This window comes from Protobothrops mucrosquamatus, unplaced genomic scaffold (assembly GCF_001527695.2).
Source record: "Protobothrops mucrosquamatus isolate PMUCROS unplaced genomic scaffold, P.Mucros_1.0 scaffold1758, whole genome shotgun sequence".
Lineage (NCBI taxonomy): Eukaryota > Metazoa > Chordata > Lepidosauria > Squamata > Viperidae > Protobothrops > Protobothrops mucrosquamatus.
The window spans coordinates 124,162-149,290 of NW_015387898.1; the positions used below are offsets into that span (position 1 = coordinate 124,162).

Consider the following 25,129-nt stretch of genomic DNA (forward strand, 5'->3'; position numbering starts at 1 on the left):
GTGGCCTTACTAAGGCATTGTAAAGTGGTATTAATACTTCACGTGATCTTGATTCTATCCCTCTGTTAATGCAGCCCAGCACTGTGTTGGCTTTTTTGGCAGCTGCAGCACACTGCTGGCTCATATCTAAGTGATTGTCCACTAGGACTCCGAGATCCCTCTCACAGTTACTACTATTGAGCAAGGTACCCCCTATACCCTTTAAGGTACCCTTTAAGAAGAGACTAGACTAGGGTCTCCTGCTTTAGCAGGGGGTTCAGCTAGATGACCCAGAAGATCCTTTCTAGTTCTATTCTGATTCAAATACGGACGTACCTGCACACAGAAATACATTCTTAGGTGTCTATTTCTGTGGGCATGTGCGTGCATACATGTGTGATCTATTCAAGCCAAAAAGAGAATTTTATGATTGAATCAATATTTTTAACTTGAATTTTGCTAGTCTTCTGTACGCCAAATGAATCATAATGTTAGACGTTAAAATAGAATTCTGATGTTCTCATGGTAATATATGGGGTTGTTTTTTTGTTTTGCTACTTTCACTTGTCGTACACCCATTTTTTAAACAATAATGAACCTAAACCATTCATATGAATCTTACAGGTAAAGAAGATGCGAAGAAGAGCACTCTGGACAGCAGAGAATAAGAAGCAACATTAAAACGCAAAACAAACCAATCAAAATCTCTTTCACTTCCTCCAGAAAGTGTGAAAACTCTTCTCCTTCCTCAGCAGATGAGAAGCAAGAGAGAGAATAACAAGAACAAATTTTTGAGCTGGAAAAAATAGATTATGTGCAACTCAAGGAAACATTACACGAGAAGTCAAGAGGGATAATATCCAAGTAAAAAAAAAAGTAGAAACAACTAGGAGTCAGTGGAAAAGAAAAGGTCCCTTGGATAGCCAAAATGGACAGGCATTAATTAAAGCCTTTGAGGAATAAAACAGCAGTTTGACTCAAAGAACCTGCAAGTAAGTGATCAGAAACATTTTTGGCCTCCTCAAAAATCCAAGAATTGGAAAAGCCCCACAAACTGCCTAATGTGGGAAAAATAGAGGTTGCAGATCACAACGGATTAGGCACAAGTTGATCCACCCACTGAAAAGTGATACGGATATTTGGAGTGTGGCAAAAACTTTACTCAGAATAGCTTCCTCATCATTCATGTAAGGACACATACCAGAGAGAGCCCTGCCAATGCTCCCAATGTTGCAAAAGTTTTAGTATAGAAACAAATCTGGTGAGAGACAAGAGGACTCACACAGGAGAGAAACCATATGAGCGTCCTGATTGTGGGAAATGTTTCAGTCAGAATTCCTACCTGGTACTCATATGGGAGAGAAACCATATGAGTGCCAAGATTGTGGGAAAGGTTTCAGTTGCAATTCCTCCTTGGTGGAACATGAGAGAACTCAGATTGGAGAAAAAACGTATCAGTGTCGGGATTGTGGGGAAAGTTTCAGTCAGAATTCCAATCTGGTGAAACACCAGACGGCACATATGGCAGAGAAACCGTATGAGTGTTCAGATTGTGGGAAAGGTTTTAGTTGCGAATCTGAACTGGCGAAGCACCAGAGGACTCACACAGGAGAAAAAATGTATGAGTGTCCGGATTGTGGGAAAAGTTTCCCTCGGAATTCCAAGCTGGTGAGACACCAGAGGACTCACACAGGAGAGAAACCATTCGAGTGTCTGCATTGTGGGAAAAGTTTCAATCAGAATTCCAACCTGGTGATACATGAGAGAACTCACACAGGGGAAAAACCATTCAAGTGTCTGGATTGTGGGAAAAGTTTCAGTCAGAATTCCTACCTGGTGAGACACCAGAGGATACACACAGGAGAAAACCCATATGAATGTCCTGATTGTGGGAAAAGTTTCATTCGAAAATCCAACCTGGTTAAACATCAGAGGACTCACACAGGAGAGAAACCATATAAGTGTCCAGATTGTGAGAAAAGTTTCCGTCAGAGTTACTACCTGGTGATACACCAGAGGACTCACACAGGAGAGAAACCATATGAGTGCCCAGAGTGTGGAAAAGGTTTCACTTGCTATTCCTATCTGGTGGAACATCAGAGGACTCACACGGGAGAGAAACCATATGAGTGCCCAGATTGTGGGAAAGGTTTCTATCGAAAATGTCACCTAGTGAAACATCAGTCAACTCACATAGAAGAGAAACCATATAAATGTCATGATTGTGGGGAAAGTTTCAGTCAGAATTCCTACCTGGTGATTCACCAGAGGATTCACATGGAAGAGAAACCATATAAGTGTGTAGATTGTGGGGAAAATTTTAGATGGAATTCTGACCTGGTGACACACCAGAGGATTCACACAGATGAGAAAACATATAAGTGTGTAGATTGTGGGAAAAATTTCAGATGGAATTCTCAGCTGGTGATACACCAGAGGACTCACACAGGAGAGAAGCCGTATGAGTGTCCGGATTGTGGGAAAGATTTCAGTAGTAGGTCCAGCCTTATAAATCATGTAAGGTTACACACAGGAGAGAAACCATTCAAATGCCCAGATTGTGGAAAATGTTTCACATATTATTCTGCCTGTTTCACACACAAGAAATTACACAGGCAAAATTTGATGTGTGTAGAGGAATGTTGAATTTCATTTCTCTTCTCTAATTGGAAGCCCAGCTGAGAAACTGACCAATTAATTTCTTGCCATATTCTTTTTAGTCAAATGTGTTGTAGTATCAAACATGAGGGAGAAGATCTGAGCTTCCTTTCTCTGGCCCAGTGTGGTCCTTCCCTTCCACAGAGTCAAGGGGAACTGCTGTGCTGGGACAGTGAAAGCGAGCTTGCATCTGTATCAAGTGTGTTTGCCGCCTTGATCTATTTCTACAAATAAATATATTATTGGTTAAGAAAATGTATATGCCAACCCAACTCAGGGTGAGTGGTGGCTTGCAGTAATAAAACCTTAATACAGAAACTGATAAATCGCATATGTTGCAAAATGGCAACATTCAAAGTCTCCACCTTTGCCCTCAAATACAGGGCATCTCTAGCAAGGTTGATGGCATTTGGATGGTCATGGAATCCCAAAATGGTGATTCTTGCTTTTGATCAAATTAGAAATTAACCAGGCCACTTGGCCCTATTATGGCCCTCCTTGTGCCATTCTTCAAAGGTCGTCATCTTTCTCCTTGCAAAGAGCTAAATTGGAGAAATTAACCACAGGATTAGATCTTCCTTGCTTTACCGAAGATAATGGCCTGCCATACTTCAGGGGAAAGAGTGTCTCATAGGGCAGGATCTGCAGCGGAAAAGACTCACTTCCTAGCTCCTGTCAAGATGGCAATAGTTAAGGGAAGGGGCTAGGTGCATGCCCACCCTATCTGACCTGGTAGAACAGATAGATGCAGAAATAATAAAAGTGGAACATTAATGACAGGTGCCCTGTTGGCCCGTGGTCAGAATGCAGTATTGCTGGCTGACTCTGCCCACAACCTGGAATTCGATCCTGAGGGGGCTCGAAGTTAACTCAGCCCTCCATCCTTCTGAGATTGGTAAAATGAGAAGCCAGATTGTTGGGGAGAATATGCTAACACTGTAAGCCTAGAGTGCTATAAAGCACAGTGGGGTGGTGTATTAATTCCAAGTGCAATTGCTACAATAATGTGATGAGCAGCATCTTCCATTGCACCTGTAAAGAAACAAAGCCTGCGGCAGCTCACACCACAAAGATGTGATATGGGCAACCCAGAGGCCCTCATTACTTTGTGTGTTGGGGCATTCTGAACCAGTTAGAGGTTTCCGGGTGGTCCATGGCAATGATCCAAACTGGAGGTGACCAAGGCATGATTGAGCTCTGTGCAAGGCCTCCCTGGTGTAGGAAAAGCCACGGTTGGCGCACCAGATAAATCTCTGCAAACCCCCTCCCCCACCTATGATCTTCTCAAGCAGGAGCCATGAGTCCAGGAGGATCTCCAAGGAGGTCACATGACCCCAGGACACTGAAACTCACAAATCTGAGTCAATTGCCAAGCGTCATAATTTGGTCACGTGACAAGAGGGATGCTGCAATGGTTGTGTGAAAAATGGCCATATGACACTCTTTTAGCACTGTTGTAACTTCAAATGGTCACTATATGTAATGTTATAAGTCCAGGGCTACCTGTACATAATGGGGTATCACAGGATGGATGGCCTTCCTTAGTGGTTTCATGTAGATGTTAGAAAGCAGCAGTGTAAGGTTTTTGTCCTGGGGCCTCCCAAATTGCGAGAGGCCTGACTCCACACCGAGTGGAACCAGTGTGGGAAAAAGAGCTTGTTGTTTTCACAGAACTATGAGAAGACATGCTAGTCTGTGAAGCAAATAAATTGTCTATATTTTAATCTCATAAGCCTAGCCTGAAGTTTGAGAATTGTATCTAGAAAGGTCTCTGCTACGCTGAAAACCGGTCCTAACCAGAATTTACTGATATGATAGCAACTTTAGAGAAAACCCCTAGGAACTAACTGCCATAAAAGGTAATTCGTAAATAAGGGCCAGGGGCCATAGAATTAGGGGAATGGGAGAAGTAATTGGGGGTGGAGATAATATATTCACTTTAGAAGCTTTGGATAGGTTGTGACAGCATTATTACTACACCAATAAAGAGGTGGGAGGTAAATTTGTAGTGGCAATGGGGAATATAAAGAACAAATATTGCAGATTTGGGGTGTCTCCACTGTGTGCTTGCATGCACAAGGAGCAGCCCCCTTACAAAGGAGTACAAATAAATTACCATTGTTTTCTCTTGGAACTTTTGGCTTCTGACTGTTTTATTATAACTAGATAACGGATCCTACACCAGCTATGGAGATGGAAGTCCCCAAAGTCTGCTCAGAAGGATATTGTAAGGTTCTCCTCTTAACCTCACATACTTGTCTGGGCTAGTCAGGAATTTTAAAAAGCAAAAGAAACTCCTGAGCCGATGTTTCAGCAAGAAAACAAATTTTATTTTGATCAAAACAGAGTCGGGTGTCCCCCTCCCTCTTCGTGGCGGCTTAGACTACCTTTCAGAACAAAGAGACCCAAGTCCCTGTACCAGGACTAAGGAAGCACAGAAAAACAAATTCCAAGGTCATGACTCGTACACATCAATGCAGGCTAACTCACCTTCCCTCCTTATTTCCCAGACCACTGAATTTCACATTGGTCCTTTCATGTAAGCAATCTCCTCTTATTTAGCACGAAACATTTGCTTTTATGTAAATAATTTCCCAATATAAGGCTCCTACAGAGCTGCTTGCACATGAACAAAATTACATATAAAATGATTACAAAATACCACTACTAGTATCAATATAAAATGGTTACAAAATAACACTACTACTATCAATCTTAAACACAGTAAAATCCCTTCAATTATTATGGTCGATGATACAGTACTGAAACCTGATGAGAGGTCTAGGAGGGACATAATGGTTGTACCCCGTCTATCCCGAGGCCTCCAAAAGTCCATGAGAGTTGCAACCAATGCCGGTTTGATGATGTGTCCCGGCCTGAACCCAGACTGAGAAGGGCCCAGGTGTCTTTCTCCTGCACAGCCCTTTCTGCGGGTGGCAAAGTCAGAGCTGCAAGCAGAGGGCGAGTTGAAGTTCCAGGCTGCCAGGTTTTCATTCCCCTCTTCAGCTCCACTGAGAAAAGATTTTAATCTGCAGCAATGCCTTGAACTCCTCTGCCAGGAAAACCTGTCATGGTTTTATTATGCACAGCAAACTGCTGTTGAAGGTATGAAGCTGGCCAGGATGCCAACTGTGCAGAAGGGGGGAAATGACTCTTCCAGCCCTCTCCTGAGCTTGGAAAAGAAATATAGGTAGTTCTCAGGTTGTGACAGCAATTCGAGCCCAAATTTCCATTGCTTAGCAGGGATGGGGCACCAGTAGGAAATATGCTGCTTGTTAGCTAAACATGGAAGTAAAAGAAAATAAAATCACAGAGGAGACAAGGGGTCAAGCTTCAATTTTACAGCTTCGCTAAGTTGCAGAGGTAGATTTCGAGGAGTTATCCTGCACCCCCAACCCCCAAGATGAAAAACTGGCTGGAAGAATCTTCACCAGCCCTCAAAGAAGGTGCACTTTCTCCTTGACTGTTCTACATAATTTCCCCTCCCAGGACACTTTCCTTTGATTTAGTTGCAGGAAGAGGGACGAAGACTGCCCTCTTGGGAGACCTGAAAGAAAAGGTTTAGGGTAGATTGTCCTGGACAAAGGCTATCGATGTGCTCGGTGGGAGTCGAACACGACTTGATGGCCCCTAAAGAACCAGGGAATCCATGAAAACGCCTTGCAAACGCTTTAGGGAAGAGATAGGACGAGCGTGATTTTCAACCTTACGTCGCTAGATGGCGCTCTACAGAGAAGCAACTCTCGTACCTAGAAAGCAGAGAATACAGTTCTGTACACAGCAGCCGCATCGCTGGTGCCAACGTCATACGGGAGGGAGAGAGGCGGAGCTGAAACAAATTGAAATGATAGAGGATTGGATTGCTAGAGAGGACTTTGGGGAAAGGGCAGAGGAACTTCCTTTTCCGGCTCACTTATGGGAGGAGAATGGCGTCACTGGTGCCTCTTGTGCAGATTCGAGGGTCGAAGCGACTCCTGGGAGGTGAGTGGAGGGCAGGTCGGAGGAGAAGCCGGGAGCAAGTCGGGCTGTTTCTTTTCCTCCGCGGTGTGGAAGCAGCGAAGGGACGAGGCTGAAATATGTCGGCTGCTGCTGCTGCTGCATATTCTTTCTCTCCCCAAATGTTCTTATCCTTACGCTGCGTGATTTAAAACTGCTGCCTGTGATTTTCTGCTGGGAGATGGAAAAATTGGGACATTTAAGAAATCTTTATTGCATATTTTTTAACAGCCTGCCTCTCTCGGTCTTCATTCCTTGTGATATTATTGACATGTTTTCCTGGCAAGTGAGGACTTTCAGGGGTAAAACGGGTGCTTTAAATCTCGCATAGGCTTTTTCATCTGTTAGTGTCCCCAGTTTTCTAAAATTAGATCAAACAAATTGAGTGAATCCACTTCTGAAACGTTTTGATGGTCCGAAATACACATAGATTTTTCACATATATAAATTTATAGGTGTGTGTTTATGTGTGCATATACATGTATCTGTATAGACCTCAGTATTTTCAGCTATTTTTTGTAACAACTATTTACAATGATAATAATTTGTGATTTACAATTATCATAATTTACCCAAGCCAAGAAGAGAATTCCATGATTTGAAATATGAGTAGATACTTGAAGTTTGATTTTGCTAGTCTCCTCTGTGCCTGATGAATCATAATGAATCTTAGAGGTTAAATTAGCATTTTGATATTTTTGCTTTTTCATAGTAATATATGGATGGTGGGTTTTTTTGCTGTTTTCACAGGTTCAGCAGCCATTTTTTAAACACTAATGAAACTAATCCATTAATATGAATCTTATAGACAGAGAGGATGCCAAGAAGAGCAATCCGGACAACAAAGAATGAGAAGCTGCGTTAAAATGCAAAACAAACCATAAATCAAAATCTTTTCTATTTCCTCCAGAAAGTGTTAAAACTCTCCTCTTTCCTTAACAGATGGAGGGAGACAAAGGAGAGAATAACAGGAACAGAGTTTTCAGATAGAAAAAATAGATTATGTGGAACTCAAGAAAATATTGCATGAAAAAGTACAAAGGCATTAATGAAAGCATTTGAGGAAGGAAAGCGTCTTGGATCAAAGCACCACTAGACAAGGGATCAGAAATATTTTTGGCCTCCTCATGAATCCAAGAATATCAGTGTTGGAAAAATTCCACCGACTGCCTATTTTGGGAAAAACACGGATTGCAGATTACATCTGATTTTTGCATGAGTCCATCCACCCCTTGAAAACCCATGCAAATGTTTGGACAGTGGCAAAAGCTTTACTCAGAACAGCACTCCAATTATTCATGGAAGGACCGACGCAAAAGGAACAGCTCTACCAGTGCTCCCAGGATGGGAAAAGATTTAGCATGCACACCAATCTGGTGAGACACAAGAGGACTCACACTGGGGAGAAACTCTTTGAGTGTCTGGATTGTGGGAAAAGTTTCAGTCAGAATTCCAGCCTGGTAAAGCACCAGAGGACTCACACAGGAGAGAAACCATATGAATGTCTGTATTGTGGGAAAAGTTTCAGTCATAATTGCAAGCTGGTGAGTCACCAGAGGACTCACACGGGAGAGAAACCGTATGAGTGTCTGTATTGTGGGAAAAGTTTCAGTCATACTTCCAACCTGGTGATACACCAGAGGAGTCACACGGGAGAGAAACCGTATGAGTGTTTGTATTGTGGGAAAAGTTTCAGGCTTAATTCCAAGCTGATGATACACCAGAGAACTCACACAGGAGAGAAACCGTATGAGTGTCTGCATTGTGGAAAAAGATTCAGTCAGAATTCCAACCTGGTGATACACGAGAGAACTCACACAGGAGAAAAACCTTTCAAGTGTCTGGATTGTGGGAAAAGTTTCAGTCACAATTCCAACCTAGTTAAACATCAGAGGACTCACACAGGAGAGAAACCATATAAGTGTCCAGATTGTGGGAAAAGTTTCATTCGGATTTCCAACCTGGTTAGACATCAGAGGACTCATACAGGAGAGAAACCATATAAGTGTCCAGATTGTGGAAAAAGTTTCCGTGAGAGTTACTACCTGGTGAAACACCAGAGGATTCACACAGGAGAGAAACCGTATGAGTGCCCAGAGTGTGGAAAAGGTTTCACTTGTTATTCCTACCTGTTTAGTCATCAGAGGACTCACACAGGAGAGAAACCATATGAGTGCCCAGATTGTGGAAAGGATTTCTCTTGGAAACGTGACATGGTGAAACATCAGTCTACTCACATAGAAGAGAAATCATATAAATGTCCTGATTGTGGGAAATGTTTCAGTCAGAATTCCTACCTGATGAAACACCAGAGGATTCACACAGAAGAGAAAAGATATAAGTGTGTAGATTGTGGGAAAAATTTCAGATGGAATTCTCAGCTGGTGATACACCAGAGGACTCACACAGGAGAGAAGCCGTATGAGTGTCCGGATTGTGGGAAAGATCTCAGTAGTAGGTCCAGCCTTATAAATCATGTAAGGTTACACACAGGAGAGAAACCATTCAAATGCCCAGATTGTGGAAAATGTTTCACATATTATACTACCTTTTTCAGACACAAGAAATTACACAGGCAAAATTTGATGTGTGTAGAGGAATGTTGAATTTCATTTCTCTTCTCTAATTGGAAGCCCAGCTGAGAAACTAAACTTTTAATTTGTTGCCATATTCTTTTTAGTCAAATTTGTTTTAGTATCAAACATGAGGGAGAAGATCTGAGCTTCCTTTCTCTGGCCCAGTGTGGTCCTTCCCTTCCACAGAGTCAAGGGGAACTGCTGTGCTGGGACAGTGAAAGCGAGCTTGCATCTGTATTAAGTGTGTTTGCCACCTTGAGCTATTTCTACACATAAATATATTATTTGTTAAGGAAATGTATATGCCAACCCAACTCGTGGTGAGTGGGCAGCTTGCAGTAATAAAACCTTAATACAGATAATGGCCTGCCATACTTCAGGGGGAAGAGTGTCTGATAGGGCAGGGTCTGCAGCGGAAAAGGCTCACTTCCTAGCTCCTATCAGATGGCAATAGTTAAGGGAAGGGGCTAGGTGCATGCCCACCCTATCTGACCTGGTAGAACAGATAGATGCAGAAATAATAAAGTGGAACATTACTGACAGGTGCCCTGTTGGCTCAGTGGTCAGAATGCAGTATTGCTGGGTGACTCTGCCCACAGCCTGGAATTCGATCTTTAGGGAGCTCCAAGTTAACTCAGCCCTCCATCCTTCTGAGATCGGTAAAATGAGAACTCAGATTGTTGGGGAGAATATTCTGACACTAAGCCGAGAGTGCTATAAAGCACAGTGCGGTGGTGTATTAATGCCAAGAGCAATTGCTACAATAAAGAAATCGCTTTAAATGTGATGACCAGCATCTTCCATTTCACCTGTAAAGAAACAAAGCCTGCGGCAGCTCACAACACAAAGATGTGATATGGGCAACCTAGAGGCCCTCATTACTTTGTGCATTTGGGCTTTCTGAACCAGTTAGAATTTCCGGGGGGTCCAGGGCAGTGATCCACACTGGAGGTGACCAAGGCATGATTGAGCTCTGTGCAAGGCCTCCCTGGTCCAGGAAAGGACACAGTTGGTGCACCAGTTAAATCTCTGCAAAGCCCCTCCCCCACCTATGATCTTCTCAAGCAGGAGCCATGAGTCCAGGAGGATCTCCAAGGAGATCACATGACCCCAGGACACTGACACAAATATGAGTCAATTGCCAAGCGTCATAATTTTGATCACGTGACAAGGGGTATGGCGCAATGGTTGTAAGTGTGAAAAATGGTCATGTCACTTTTTTATAGCACTGTTGTAACTTCAAATGGTCGCTAAATGAAATGTTCTAGGTCCAGGGCTACCTGTACATAATGGGGTATCATAGGATGGATGGCCTCCCCTACTGGTTTCATGTAGATCAGTGGTGGCGAACCTATGGCACGGGTGCCAGAGGCGGCACTCAGAGCCCTCTCTGTGGGCACGTGTGTCGTCGCCCCAGTCCTAGGCCTTCAGCTGGGTTTTATAAAACCCTTTTCGCTTTAGGCCTCTGCTGCCATGTGGGAAAAAAAAGGTTCAATAAATCAATCAATTTCAACTTCTCGCGGGGAAAAAAAGATCTTGCAAAGTTGGAATTGATTGATTGAACTTTTTATCCCACCCAGTCTGCCGTTACCACCGCAGCCACGTCCACCCAATTGGGCATGCCCACCCAATGGGCCACACCCAGCCAATGGGCCACACCCACCCGGCACTCGACAATGCATAAGTAGGTTTTGGGTTGCAGTTTGGGCACTCAGTCTCTAAAAGGTTCGCCATCAATGATGTAGATGTTAGAAAGCAGCAGTGTAAAGTTTTTGTCCTGGGGCCTCCCAGATTGCCAGAGGCTCAACTTTAGAGAAACCCCCTAGGAAGTAACAGCCATAAAAGGTAATTCTTAGTTAATGGCCCTGGCCATAGAATAAGGGGAATGGGAGAAGTGATTTGGGGAGCTGGGGGCAGGGCGGAGGTAATATATTCATTTTAGAAGCTCTGGATAGGTTGTGATGACATGATTACAGCATGATTAATAAGCCAATGAAGAACAGGCAGGAGGTAAATTTGTAATGGCAATGAGGAATATAAAGAACAAATATTGCAGATTTGGGGTGTGTCCACTCTGTGCTTGCATGCACAAGCAGCACCCCCCCCCCCTTATAAAGGAGTACAAATAAATTACCATTGTTTTCCTTTGGAAATTTTGGCTTGTGACTGTTTATTTCAACTAGACAACAAATCCTACACCAGCTATGGAGACAGAGACACATTTAGCACGAAACATTTGCTTTTATGCAAATAATTTCCCAATATAGGGCACCTACAAAGCTGCTTGCACATGAACAAAATTATATATAAAATGGTTACAAAATATCACTACTAGTATCAATATAAAATGTTTGCAAAATAACACTACTACTATCAATCTTAAGCATAATAAAATCATAAGCACAATAAAATCAATTGGTGATTTTCAGGAGATCTGAAAGAAAAGGCTTAGGGTAGATTGTCCTGGACAAAAGCTATCGATGTGCTCGGTGGGAGTCGAACACGACTTGATGGCCCCTAAAGAACCAGGGAATCCATGAAAACGCCTTGCAAACGCTTTAGGGAAGAGATAGGACGAGCGTGATTTTCAACCTTGTGTCGCTAGATGGCGCTCTACAGAGAAGCAACACTCGTACCTAGAAAGCAGAGAATACAGTTCTGTACACAGCAGCCGCATCGCTAGTGCCGACGTCATACGGGAGGGAGAGAGGCGGAGCTGGAACAAATTGAAACGATAGAGGATTAGATTGCTAGAGAGGATTTTGGGGAAAGGGTAGAGGAACTTCCTCTTCCGGCTCACTTATGGGAGGAGAATGGCGTCGGTGGATGCTCTTCCGCTGTCTCGAGGGTGGAAGCGGCTCCTGGGAGGTGAGTGGAGGGCAGGTCGGAGGAGAAGCCGGGAGCAAGTCGGGCTGTTTCTTTTCCTCCGCGGTGTGGAAGCAGCGAAGGGACGAGGCTGACACGTGTCGGCTGCTGCTGCATATTCTTTCTCTCCCCAAATGTTGTTATCCTTACGCTGCATTATTGGGGGGGGGGGCATTGATAGTGACAACTAACCACCAGGTTAGGGCGTTACTATCAAGCAGAGCTTCAAAATGGATGACAGACTCAAGGTTGTTGAAATTTGAGACAATTCTTACGGATCAACCTGATCTAATATTAATTGCTGGGGGAAGACATCAACCCATCTGATTTTTTTATAGGAGCAAAATGGGCTAAGCAAGAAGTAGAACATGACTGTGCATCAATAGTGGACCTGCGGACTAAAGCTAGGGAAGATGTAGAGGAGGAACCCATAAAAGAAGGAAAAGAGATAGATAGAAAGATAGATAGATAGATAGATAGATAGATAGATAGATAGATAGATAGATAGATAGATAGATAGATAGATAGATAGATAGATAGATAGATAGATAGATCATCAAGGGATCCTTTTCTACCAATTGGGCTTTATTTCTAGACACTCTCAAACCTTTTTCTGCCAAAACGTTTAGTAACTCTACTGTAGCTTCCTCTACTTTATTCCTCTTTTCTCCTGTCAATAGCAAATCATCGACATATTGAATAAGTGTCACTTGTGGAGGTTTCTGATATTCCTCCAGAATTTGTTCCAGAACTTGTCCAAATAAATTGGGTGATTCAGGATACCCCTGGGGTAACGCTGTCCACCTCAATTGTTGTTTTCTCCCTGTGTCTGGATCTTCCCATTCAAAGGCAAAGATGTCTTGGCTTCCTGGGTCCAAAGGACAAGACCAGAAGGCATCCTTCAAATCCAATACACTATACCATTTATCCTGGGAAGGTATTCTACCCAGGATGGTATAAGGATTGGGAGCCACAGGAAATCTAGGCACCACTATATTATTGACTTTTCTTAAATCCTGCACCAGCCAAAAATTTCCATCAGGTTTCTTTACTGGCAGGATAGAGGTGTTATAAGGAGACATGCAGGATTCTAATAACCATCCTTTAATAGTTCTTCCACCACTGGTTTCAACCCCTTTCTTCCCTCCATAGTTATGTTATATTGTTTCTGATGTACAGCTTCTCCTGGTTGTTTAAGAGTTACTTTTAAGGGTTTAATTTGAACCCTTTCCCTATTCTCCTCCTTTGCCTAAACTGAGGGGTTCACTTTGAGCTTCCTCACTTAAGGCCATAATGTTTACCATTATTTCCCTTTCATTTCCCATAATAACAATCCCCAATTTACCAATTAAATCCCTTAAATTGCAGCTCCCTTCAACCCATACAAAATCACACCATACCCCAGGCTCTTTTTCTTGGGACTTAACTATAGTGGGGTCAAAAATTCTAGCTTCCACTATATGCCCACCTATGCCTTGTGCCCTAATTTTTCCTTGTCCAATTTTCAACCCTTTTGGTATGAAGTTCAACGTGGATCTGGTGGCTCCAGAATCAACCAAAAACATGATGTCTTCATTCTCTGGTTGAACTTTCAAAGTTATCAGGGGTTCCTGGAAAGCTGGACCCAAAAACAGATTTGTTCCCTGACTCTCCTAATCTTCAAAGTTCATCAATTGAGTTAACTCCTGTTCCTTTCGTTTAGGACACTCATTTTTCCAGTGCCCTTCCTCCTTACAGAAGGCACATTGATTTTTCCCTAATCTGGGTCCAGAGGAATTTTCTCTCAGGGGTTTGTATCCCCTGGTGACAAATGGCTGTCCTCGCCCTCGGCCTAGACCTCTCCCAAGACCCCTTATTGGTTTCCTGTTTAGTCCCCCCCGTCCTCTTTGCTGGCCTGCTTGCACCAATTGAGCCATCATTTTTATCTTACGTTTATCTCTCTCCTCTCTTTGCATAAACTTTCTGAGCCTCTTTTAATAAATCTTCTATTGTTTTAGTTTCCCATGTGTGTAATTTGTGCAATTTTACCCTAATATCTTCCCATATTTTCCCTACAAATTGATATTTCAAAATCATTTGATGTCCTGGATTACCAGGATGCAAATGTCCATACTTTTGAAGTTGGCTTTTTAATCTTTCTAACCATTCAGTTGGTGTTTCCTCCTTTCCTTGTTCTAATGACAGTGCCTTCTGAATGTTATGACTCTGCGGCGCTGCATTTTTAATACTTTCTATTAAATATCCCCTATAATCAGCCATAGCTTTCCTCTCTGCACTCATGTTACCTTCCCACTTTGGATCTGCATCAGGGATTTCATTCTGTTCATTCTTTTGTGGAAACCTTTTCTTACATTGTTCCTTAGCTGCTCTCCTAATCACCCCATTCTCTTCTGGTGTAAATAACATCTTATCCTGGAGGGGGGCGCGGACCTGGCAGGTATTACTGAGACCTGGCTGGGCGTAGAAGGTGGGGTTCCACTAGTAGACATCTGCCCGCCGGGTTTTCAGGCATTTCATCAGCCAAGGACCCGGGGTAGGGGCGGGGGGGTAGCGGCCATTATAAGGGAGAGCCTTTGTCCAAGGGAGACCACTGTGCCTCAGATNGGCCATAATGTTTACCATTATTTCCCTTTCATTTCCCATATTAACAATCCCCAATTTACCAATTAAATCCCTTAAATTGCAGCTCCCTTCAACCCATACAAAATCACACCATACCCCAGGCTCTTTTTCTTGGGACTTAACTATAGTGGGGTCAAAAATTCTAGCTTCCACTATATGCCCACCTATGCCTTGTGCCCTAATTTTTCCTTGTCCAATTTTCAACCCTTTTGGTATGAAGTTCAACGTGGATCTGGTGGCTCTAGAATCAACCAAAAACACAATGTCTTCATTCTCTGGTCCAACTTTCAAAGTTATCAGGGGTTCCTGGAAAGCTGGACCCAAAAACAGATTTGTCCCTGACTCCCCTAATCTTCAAAGTTCATCAATTGACTTAACTCCTCCTGTTCCTTTCGTTTAGGACACTCATTTTTCCAGTGCCCTTCCTCCTTACAGAAGGCACATTGATTTTTCCCTAATCTGGGTCCAGAGGAATTTTCTCTCAGGGGTTTGTATCCCCTGGTGCCAAATGGCTGTCCTCGCCATCGGCCTAGACCTCTCCCAAGACCCCTTATTGGTTTCCTGTTTAGTCCCCCCCCCCTTCCTCTTTGCTGGCCTGCTTGCACCAACTGAGCCATCATTTTTATCTTACGTTTATCTCTCTCTTCTCTTTGCATAATCTTTCTGAGCCTCTTTTAATAAATCTTCTATTGTTTTAGTTTCCCATGTGTGTAATTTGTGCAATTTTACCCTAATATCTTCCCATGCTTTCCCTACAAATTGATATTTCAAAATCATTTGATGTCCTGGATTACCAGGATGCAAATGTCCATACTTCTGAAGTTGGCTTTTTAATCTTTCTAACCATTCAGTTGGTGTTTCCTAGTTTCCTTGTTCTAATGACAGTGCCTTCTGAATGTTATGACTCTGCGGCACTGCATTTTTAATACTTTCTATTAAATATCCCCTATAATCAGCCATAGCTTTCCTCTCTGCACTCATGTTACCTTCCCACTTTGGATCTGCATCAAGGATTTCATTCTGTTCATTCTTTTGTGGAAACTTTTTCTTACATTGTTCCTTAGCTGCTCTCCTAATCACCCCATTCTCTTCTGGTGTAAATAACATATTAAATATAGATTGCATTTCTCTCCATGAATATTCCATAGGTCCTAAAAACATTTCAATCTGTTTTCCTACTTCTATTGGGTTTTCTACTAATTTAGGCAGTTCCTTCTTGAACTGTCTGATTTCAAAGGCCGTTAGAGGGGCCTCCACATAACCCAGATTGCCTTCTCCTATAGGCACCTGTCAAAAAGGTGCTATAAAGACTTGTCCCATTTTCTACTGTCTTGTGACCATAGGGAAAAAGCCTTCTGCCATGCTCTTTTTCATCTCTTCCTCTAATTCCTGGTTATTTTTGACTAATTCCTTGGTTTCCTTTGACAGGTCCTCTGGTGCAGATGGCCTAACTTTGGACCCTAAAGGTACAATGTCATCTTCCTCCTTTTCTGAGCCAGGATATGGAGGAAGATTATCCAGTTCTTCAACATTCTCCCTAAAGGGGTCCATTCCATTCTGGAATGTGGATATTTTTCTCTGTTTCCTTATTGGACGGCACACGGGGCCGGGCAGGCGTCCCTCTTTTTTGCACTCTTATTGCCCATTAATACCCCTCTGATATATAGATACCCCTCTGGTATCTTACCTGTCAGGCAGAGTTGCAGTCCTTCCCTGAGTCAGCCGGCCTTTCCCTTAGGTTGTCACTGTGTCCTGGCTTTCCATCTTGGGATCCCCAATTCGTCTTTGTTCCAGCAGGGGTGATCCAACCTTTTAGGGCTGGGAAAAAAAACTTACCCAGGTGCGCACTCCCCACTTCAGATATCCCCGGCTGCCAATGATGGAATGGATGCAAATCCCGGACGAGCCCCCAAGGCTGTTATGTGTTCCTGGCTACTTTCCTTCATGACCAGAGGCAAGTTCGCCTGACCAATAACCAGCCAAGACACAGTGAAGGCCTTTTGTTTTGTTTATTGCAATAAGCGGAAGAGAGGCTTTCAAAGCTTGGTTCTCTTCAAAGTTTTAACCCAAAATATTCCCTTCTTTTATGCAGTCCTGTCCTGGCAGCTACATCCCTCCTCTTTCCTAATTGGCTGAGGTATTATGAGGTTACACTCTTTCCGTCTGCTTATACACATTTCCTGATAACATGTTAAATCATATTCACATATACAATAATAATAAGAAAAATTAGCCATTTAAATGGTTATTTTAAACTCTGTGGATATCTATGTCCCCCTTTTAGAACAATAGGTTCTTTCCTGTTTTTCAATTCAGTGTGCCTTTCCTCTTATCTTATTCAGCTTATTTTCCTGTTTTCCAATTTAACATGTCTTTGCTGGCTAGCCATTTCCTCTTACAGCTATTTTTTATAGTTCGTCTTCTTCCTTTTCCCACTCTTAAGACCCAGCTATTTTTGCCTATGTGTTTATCTTACTTCCTTTATGTTATCTTTTCCTGATTCCCACCAATTGTACTTATTTTTCTATTCAATTAGATTCCATTGTATTCTAGGTTTAAGTGACTCTGAAGATTCATCATATTGATACATATTTATCAATTTAAAACTGCTGCCTGTGATTTTCTGCTGGGACATAGAAAAGTTGTGACATTTAAAAAATCTGTATTTCATATTTTTTAACAGCCTGCCTCTCTCGGTCTTCATTCCTTGTGATATTATTGACATGTTTTCCTGGCAAGTGAGGACTTTTGGGGGTAAAACAGGTGCTTTAAATCTCACATAGGCTTTGGGCACCGTTTCATCTGTTAGTGTCCCAGCTTTCTAAAATTAGATCAAACAAATTAAGTGAATCCACTTCTGAATCATTTTAAAGACTGAAATACACATAGGTTTTCTACATATATAAATTTATAGATGTGTATTTATGTGTGCATATTCATGTATCTGTATAGACTTCAGTATTTTCAGGTATTTTTTGTAACAACTATTTGCAATGATAATAATTCGTGATTTACCCAAGCCAAGAAGAGAATTCCATGATTTGAAATATGAGTGGATACTTGAAGTTTGATTTTGCTAGTCTCCTCTGTGCCTGATGAATCATAATGAATCTTAGTGGTTAAATTAGCATTTTGATATGTTTGCTTTTTCATAGTAATATATGGATTTTTTGCTGTTTTCACAGGTTCAGCAGCCATTTATTAAACACTAATNCATATGAGTGTCCAGATTGTGGGAAAAGTTACAGTCAGAATTGCAAGTTGGTGATTCACCAGAGGACTCACACGGGAGAGAAACCATATGAATGTCCTGATTGTGGAAAAGGTTTCAGTCAGAATTCCCACCTGTTGAGTCACCAGAGGACTCACACGGGAGAGAAACCATTCAAGTGTCTGGATTGTGGGAAAAGATTTAGCAAGCACACCAATCTGGTGAGACACAAGAGAACTCACACTGGGGAGAAACGCTTTGAATGTCCCGTTTGTGGGAAAAGTTTCAGTCGTAAATCCAGCCTGGTGATACACCAGAGAACTCATAGAGGAGAGAAACCATACACGTCCCTGGATTGTGGAAAAAGTTTCAGTCATACTTCCAACCTGCTGAGTCACCAGAGGACTCACACAGGAGAGAAACCATATGAATGTCCTGATTGTGGAAAAGGTTTCAGTCAGAATTCTCACCTGGTGACACACCAGAGGACTCACACAGGAGAGAAACCCTTTGAATGTCCGATCTGTGGGGAAAGTTTCAATCACAAATCCAGCCTGGTGACACACCAGAGGACTCACACAGGAGAGAAACCCTTTGAATGTCCTGATTGTGGAAAAAGTTTCAGTCATAATTCCAACCTGCTGAGTCACCAGAGGATTCACACCGGAGAGAAACCATATGAATGTCCTGATTGTGGAAAAAGTTTCAGTCATAATTCCTACCTGGTGAGTCACCAGAGGACTCACACCGGAGAGAAACCATATGAATGTCCTGATTGTGGAAGAAGTTTCAGTCAGAATTCCACCCTGGTGAGTCACCGGAGGACTCACATGAGAGAGGGACCATATGAATGTCCTGATTGTGGAAAAAGTTTCAGTCAGAATTCCACCCTGGTGAGTCACCGGAGGACTCACATGAGAGAGGGACCATATGAATGTCCTGATTGTGGGAAATGTTTCAGTCAGAATTCCAGCCTGGTAAAGCACCAGAGAACTCACACGGGAGAGAAACCATATGAATGTCTGGATTGTGGAAAATGTTTTAGTCAGAATTCCTACCTGATGAAACACCAGAGAACTCACACCGGAGAGAAACCATATGAATGTCTGGATTGTGGAAAATGTTTCAGTCAGAATTCCTACCTGATGAAACACCAGAGAACTCACACCGGAGAGAAACCATATGAATGTCCTGATTGTGGAAAAGGTTTCAGTCAGGATTCCCACCTGTTGAGTCACCAGAGGACTCACTCGGGAGAGAAACCATTCAAGTGTCTGGATTGTGGGAAAAGATTCAATCAGAATTCTAAACTGATGGTACACCAGAGAACTCACATAGGAGAGAAACCGTATGAGTGTTTGCATTGTGGAAAAAGATTCAGTGAGAATTCTAGTCTGATGTTACATGAGAGAACTCACACAGGAATAAAACCATTCAAGTGTCTGGACTGTGGGAAAAGTTTCAATTACAATTCCCACCTGGTGAGTCACCAGAGGATTCACACGGGAGAGAAACCATATGAATGTCTGGATTGTGGGAAAAGTTTCAGGCTTAATTCCAAGATGGTGATTCACCAGAGAACTCACACAGGAGAGAAACCTTATGAGTGTCTGCATTGTGGAAAAAGATTCAGTCAGGATTCCAGTCTGGTGATACATAACAGAATTCACACAGGAGAAAAACCATTCAAGTGTCTGGATTGTGGGAAACGTTTCCGTGTGAATTCCTACCTGGTGATACATCAGAGGATTCACACGGGAGAAAGACCGTATGAGTGCCCAGAGTGTGGAAAGGATTTCTGTTGGAAAAGTGACATGGTGAAACATCAGTCTACTCACATAGAAGAGAAATCATACAAATGTCCTGATTGTGGGAAATGTTTCAGTCAGAATTGCTACCTGGTGAAACACCAGAGGACTCACACAGGAGAGAAGCCGTATGAATGTCCGGATTGTGGGAAAGTTCTCAGTAGTAGGTCTAGCCTTATAAATCATGTAAGGTTACACACAGGAGAGAAACCATTCAAGTGCCCAGATTGTGGAAAATGTTTCACATATTATTCTACCCTTTTCACACACAAGAAATCACACAGGGAAAATTTGATGTGTGTAGAGGAATCTTGAATTTCATTTCTCTTCTCTAATTGGAAGCCCAGCTGAGAAACTAAACTTTTAATTTCTTGCCATATTCTTTTTAGTCAAATGTGTTTTAGTATCAAACATGAGGGAGAAGATCTGAGCTTCCTTTCTCTGGCCCAGTGTGGTCCTTCCCTTCCACAGAGTCAAGGGGAAGTGCTGTGCTGGGACAGTGAAAGCGAGCTTGCATCTGTATTAAGTGTGTTTGCCGCCTTGAGCTATTTCTACACATAAATATATTATTTGTTAAGGAAATGTATATGCCAACCCAACTCATGGTGAGTGGGCAGCTTGCAGTAATAAAACCTTAATACAGATAATGGCCTGCCATACCTCAGGGGAAAGAGTCTCATAGGGCAGGGTCTGCAGCGGAAAAGGCTCACTTCCTAGCTCCTATCAGATGGCAATATTTAAGGGAAGGGGCTAGGTGCATGCCCACCCTATCTGACCTGGTAGAACAGATAGATGCAGAAATAATAAAGTGGAACATTAATAACAGGTGTCCTGTTGGCTCAGTGGTGGGAATGCAGTATTGCTGGCTGACTCTGCCCACAGCCTGGAATTCGATCCTTAGGGAGCTCCAAGTTAACTCAGCCCTCCATCCTTCTGAGATCGGTAAAATGAGAACCCAGATTGTTGGGGAGAATATTCTGACACTAAGCCGAGAGTGCTATAAAGCACAGTGCGGTGCTGTATTAATGCCAAGAGCAATTGCTACAATAAAGAAATAGCTTTAAATGTGATGAGCAGCATCTTCAATTGCACCTGTAAACAAACAAAGCCTGCGGCAGCTCACACCACAAAGATGTGATATGGGCAACCTAGAGGCCCTCATTACTTTGTGCATTGGGGCATTCTGGACCAGTTAGAGGTTTCCGGGGGGTCCAGGGCAGTGATCCAAACTGGAGCTGACCAAGGCATGATTGAGCTCTGTGCAAGGCCTCCCTGGTCTAGGAAAGGCTACAGTTGGCGCACCAGATAAATCTCTGCAAAGCCCCCTCCCCCACCTATGATCTTCTCAAGCAGGAGCCATGATTCCAGGAGGATCCCCAAGTTGTGCACCAGCTCAGTTGACCAAGGAGATCACATGACCCCAGGACACTCAAACTCACAAATATGAGTCAATTGCCAAGCGTCGTAATTTGCATCATGTGACAAGGGGTATGGTACAATTGTAAGTGTGAAAAATGGTCATGTCACTTTTTTTAGCACTGTTGTAACTTCAAATGGTTGCTAAATGAAATGTTCTAGGTCCAGGGCTACCTGTACATAATGGGGTATCATAGGATGGATGGCCTCCCCTACTGGTTTCATGTAGATGTTAGAAAGCAGCAGTGTAAGGCTTTTCTCCAGGGGCCTCCCAGATTGCCAGAGGCCCAACTTTAGAGAAAACCCCTAGGAAGTAACAGCCATAAAAGGTAATTCGTAAATAAGGGCCGGGGCATAGAATAAGGGGAATGGGAGAAGTGATGGGGGGGGGGGAGGTAATATATTCATTTTAGAAGCTTTGGATAAGTTGTGATGACATGATTACAGCATGATTACTAAGCCAAGGAAGAAGAGGTGGGAGGTAAATTTGTAATGGCAATGGGGGAATATAAAGAACAAATATTGCAGATTTGTGGTGTGTCCACTGTATGCTTGCAGGCACAAGCAGCACCCCCCCCCCTTATAAAGGAGTTCAAATAAATTACCATTGTTTTCCGTTGGAAATTTTGGCTTGTGATTGTTTATTTCAACTATACAACAAATCCTACACCAGCTATGGAGACAGAGACATATTTAGCACGAAACATTTGCTTTTATGTAAATAATTTCCCAATATAGGGCACCTACAAAGCTGCTTGCACATGAACAAAATTATATATAAAATGATTACAAAATATCACTACTAGTATCAATATAAAATGGTTACAAAATAACACTACTACTATCAATCTTAAGCACAATAAAATCCCTTCAATGATGCAGTACTGAAACCTGATGAGAGATCTAGGAGGGACATGATGGTTGTACCCCGTCTATCCCGAGGCCTCCAAAAGTCCATGAGAGTTACAACCAATGCCCTTTTGGTGATATGTCCCAGCCTGAACCCAGACCGAGAAGGGCCCAGGTGTCTTTCTCCTGCACTGCCCTTTCTGCGGGTGGCAAAGTCAGAGCTGCAAGCAGAGGGTGAGTTGAAGTTGCAGGCTGCCAACCTCTCATTCTCCTACTTAGATGCACTGAGAAAAGGTCTTAATCTGCAGAAATGCCTTGAACTCCTCTGCCAGGAAAACCTGTCATAATTTTATTATGCACAGCAAACCGCTGTTGAAGGTATGAAGCTGGCCAGGATGCCAACTGTCCAGAAGGGGGGGGAAATGACTCTTCCAGCCCTCTCCTGAGCTTGGAAAAGAAATATAGGTAGTTCTCAGGTTGTGACAGCAATTCGAGCCCAAATTTCCATTGCTTAGCAGGGATGGAGCACCAGTAGGAAATCTGCTGCTTCTTAGCTAAAGATGGAAGTAAAGGAAAATAAAATCACAGACGAGACAAGGGGTCAAGCTTCAATTTTACAGCTTCCTAAGTTGCAGAGGCAAATTTCAGGGAGGTATCCTGCACCCCCAACCCCCAAGATGAAAAACTGCCTGGAACAATCTTCACCAGCCCTCAAGGGAGGTGCACTTTCTCCTTGGCTGTTGTACATAATTCCCCCCCCCCCAAGGACACTTTCCTTTGATTTAGTTGGAGGAAGAGGGACGATGACTGCCCTCTTGGGAGACCTGAAAGAAAAGGTTTAGGGTAGATTGTCCTGGACAAAAGCTATCGATGTGCTCGGTGGGAGTCGAACACGACTTGATGGCCCCTAAAGAACCAGGGAATCCATGAAAACGCCTTGCAAACGCTTTAGGGAAGAGATAGGACCAGCGTGCTTTTCAACCTTATGTCGCTAGATGGCGCTCTAGAGAGAAGCAACACTCGTACCTAGCAAGCAGGGAATACAGTTCTGTACACAGCAGCCGCATCGCTAGTGCCAAGGGAGGGAGGGAGGGAGGTTGAGCCAACGTCATACGGGTGCCAACGTCATACGGGAGCCAACGTCATACGGGAGCCAACGTCATACGGGAGGGAGAGAGGCGGAGCTGGAAAAAATTGAAACGATAGAGGATTGGATTGCTAGAGAGGATTTTGGGGAATGGGCAGAGGAACTTCCTTTTCCGGCTCACTTATGGGAGGAGGATGGCGTCCATGGATGCTCTTCCGCTATCTGGAGGGTCGAAGCGGCTCCTGGGAGGTGAGTGGAGGGCAGGTCGGAGGAGAAGCCGGGAGCAAGTCGGGCTGTTTCTTTTCCTCCGCGGTGTGGAAGCAGCGAAGGGACGAGGCTGAAATATGTCGGCTGCTGCTGCTGCATATTCTTTCTCTCCCCAAATGTTATTATCCTTACGCTGCGTGATTTTGTTATGTGCTCCTGGCTACTTTCCTTCGTGACCAGAGGCAAGCTCGCCTGACCCATAGCCAGCCAAGACACAGTGAAGGCCTTTTGTTTCGTTTATTGCAATATATTATTATTATTATTATTAAGCTTGGTTCTCTTCAAAGTTTTAACCCAAAATATTTCCTTCTTTTATAGCCACTGCATCCCTCCTCTTTCCCCATTGGCTGAGGTATTATGAGGTTATACTCTTTCCGTCCGCTTATACACATTTCCTGATAACATGTTAAATCATATTCACATATACAATAATAATAAGAAAAATTAGACACTTAAATGGTTATTTTAAACTCTGTGGATATCTATGTCCCCCTTTTAGAACAATAGGTTCTTTCCTGTTTTTCAATTCAGTGTGCCTTTCCTCTTATCTTATTCAGCTTATTTTCCTGTTTTCCAATTCAACATGTCTTTGCTGGCTAGCCATTTCCTCTTACAGCTGTTTTTTTATAGTTTGTCTTCTTCCTTTTCCCACTATTAAGACCCAGCTATTTTTGCCTATCTGTTTATCTTACTTCCTTTATGTTATCTTTTCCTGATTCCCACCAATTTTTCTGTTCAATTAGTTGAATTGTATTGTAGGTTTAACGGACTCTGAAGATTCATCATATTGATACATATTTATCAATTTAAAACTGCTGCCTGTGATTTTCTGCTGGGAGATGGAAAAATTGGGACATTTTAAAAATCTGTATTTCATATTTTTTAACCGCCTGCCTCTCTCAGTCTTCATTCCTTGTGATATTACTGACATGTTTTCCTGGCAAGTGAGGACTTTCGGGGGTAAAACGGGTGCTTTAAATCTCGCATAGGCTTTGGGCACCGTTTCACCTGTTAGTGTCCCAGCTTTCTAAAATTAGATCAAACAAATTAAGTGAATCCACTTCTGAAACATTTTGAAGGTCCGAAATACACATAGATTTTCCACATATATAAATTTATAGGTGTGTATTTATGTGTGCATATACATATATCTATATAGAACTCAGTATTTTCAGGTATTTTTTGTAACAACTATTCGCAATTATAATAATTCATGATTTACACAAGCCAAGAAGAGAATTCCATTGATCTGAAATATGAGTGGATACTTGAAGTTTGATTTTGCTAGTCTCCTCTGTGCCTGATGAATCATAATGAATTTTAAAGGTTAAATTAGCATTTTGATATGTTTGCTTTTTCATAGTAATATATGGATGGTGGGTTTTTTTGCTGTTTTCACAGGTTCAGCAGCCATTTTTTAAACACTAATGAAATTAATCCATTAATGTGAATCTTATAGACCAGGGGTAGGCAACCTTGTCTCTTTTATGACTCATGGACTTCAACTCCCAGAATTCCTGAGCCAGCTGTGCTGTCTCAGGAATTCTGGGGGTTGAAGTCCACGAGTCATAAAAGAGACAAGGTTGCCTACCCCTGTTATAGACAGAGAGGATGCCAAGAAGAGCACTCCGGACAACAAAGAATGAGAAGCTGCATTAAAATGCAAAACAAACCATCAATGAAAATCTTTTCTATTTCCTCCAGAAAGTGTTAAAACTCTTCTCTTTCCTTAACAGATGGAGGGAGACAAAGGAGAGAATAACAGCAACAGAGTTTTCAGGTAGAAAAAATAGAT

The 25,129-nt window shown here is 42.7% G+C and overlaps 1 protein-coding gene across 1 annotated transcript in view; it reads left to right on the plus strand.

The window, feature by feature from the left end:
- Window positions 1-25,129, plus strand: part of LOC107293882 — a 49,369-nt gene that overhangs the window by 17,354 nt on the left and 6,886 nt on the right. The window contains 5 exon segments of the mRNA XM_029285482.1: window positions 1,219-1,301; window positions 1,361-2,569; window positions 2,817-2,829; window positions 8,015-9,069; window positions 17,926-19,692. Of these exon segments, the coding sequence (XP_029141315.1) occupies window positions 1,219-1,301; window positions 1,361-2,569; window positions 2,817-2,829; window positions 8,015-9,069; window positions 17,926-19,692 (4,127 nt within the window).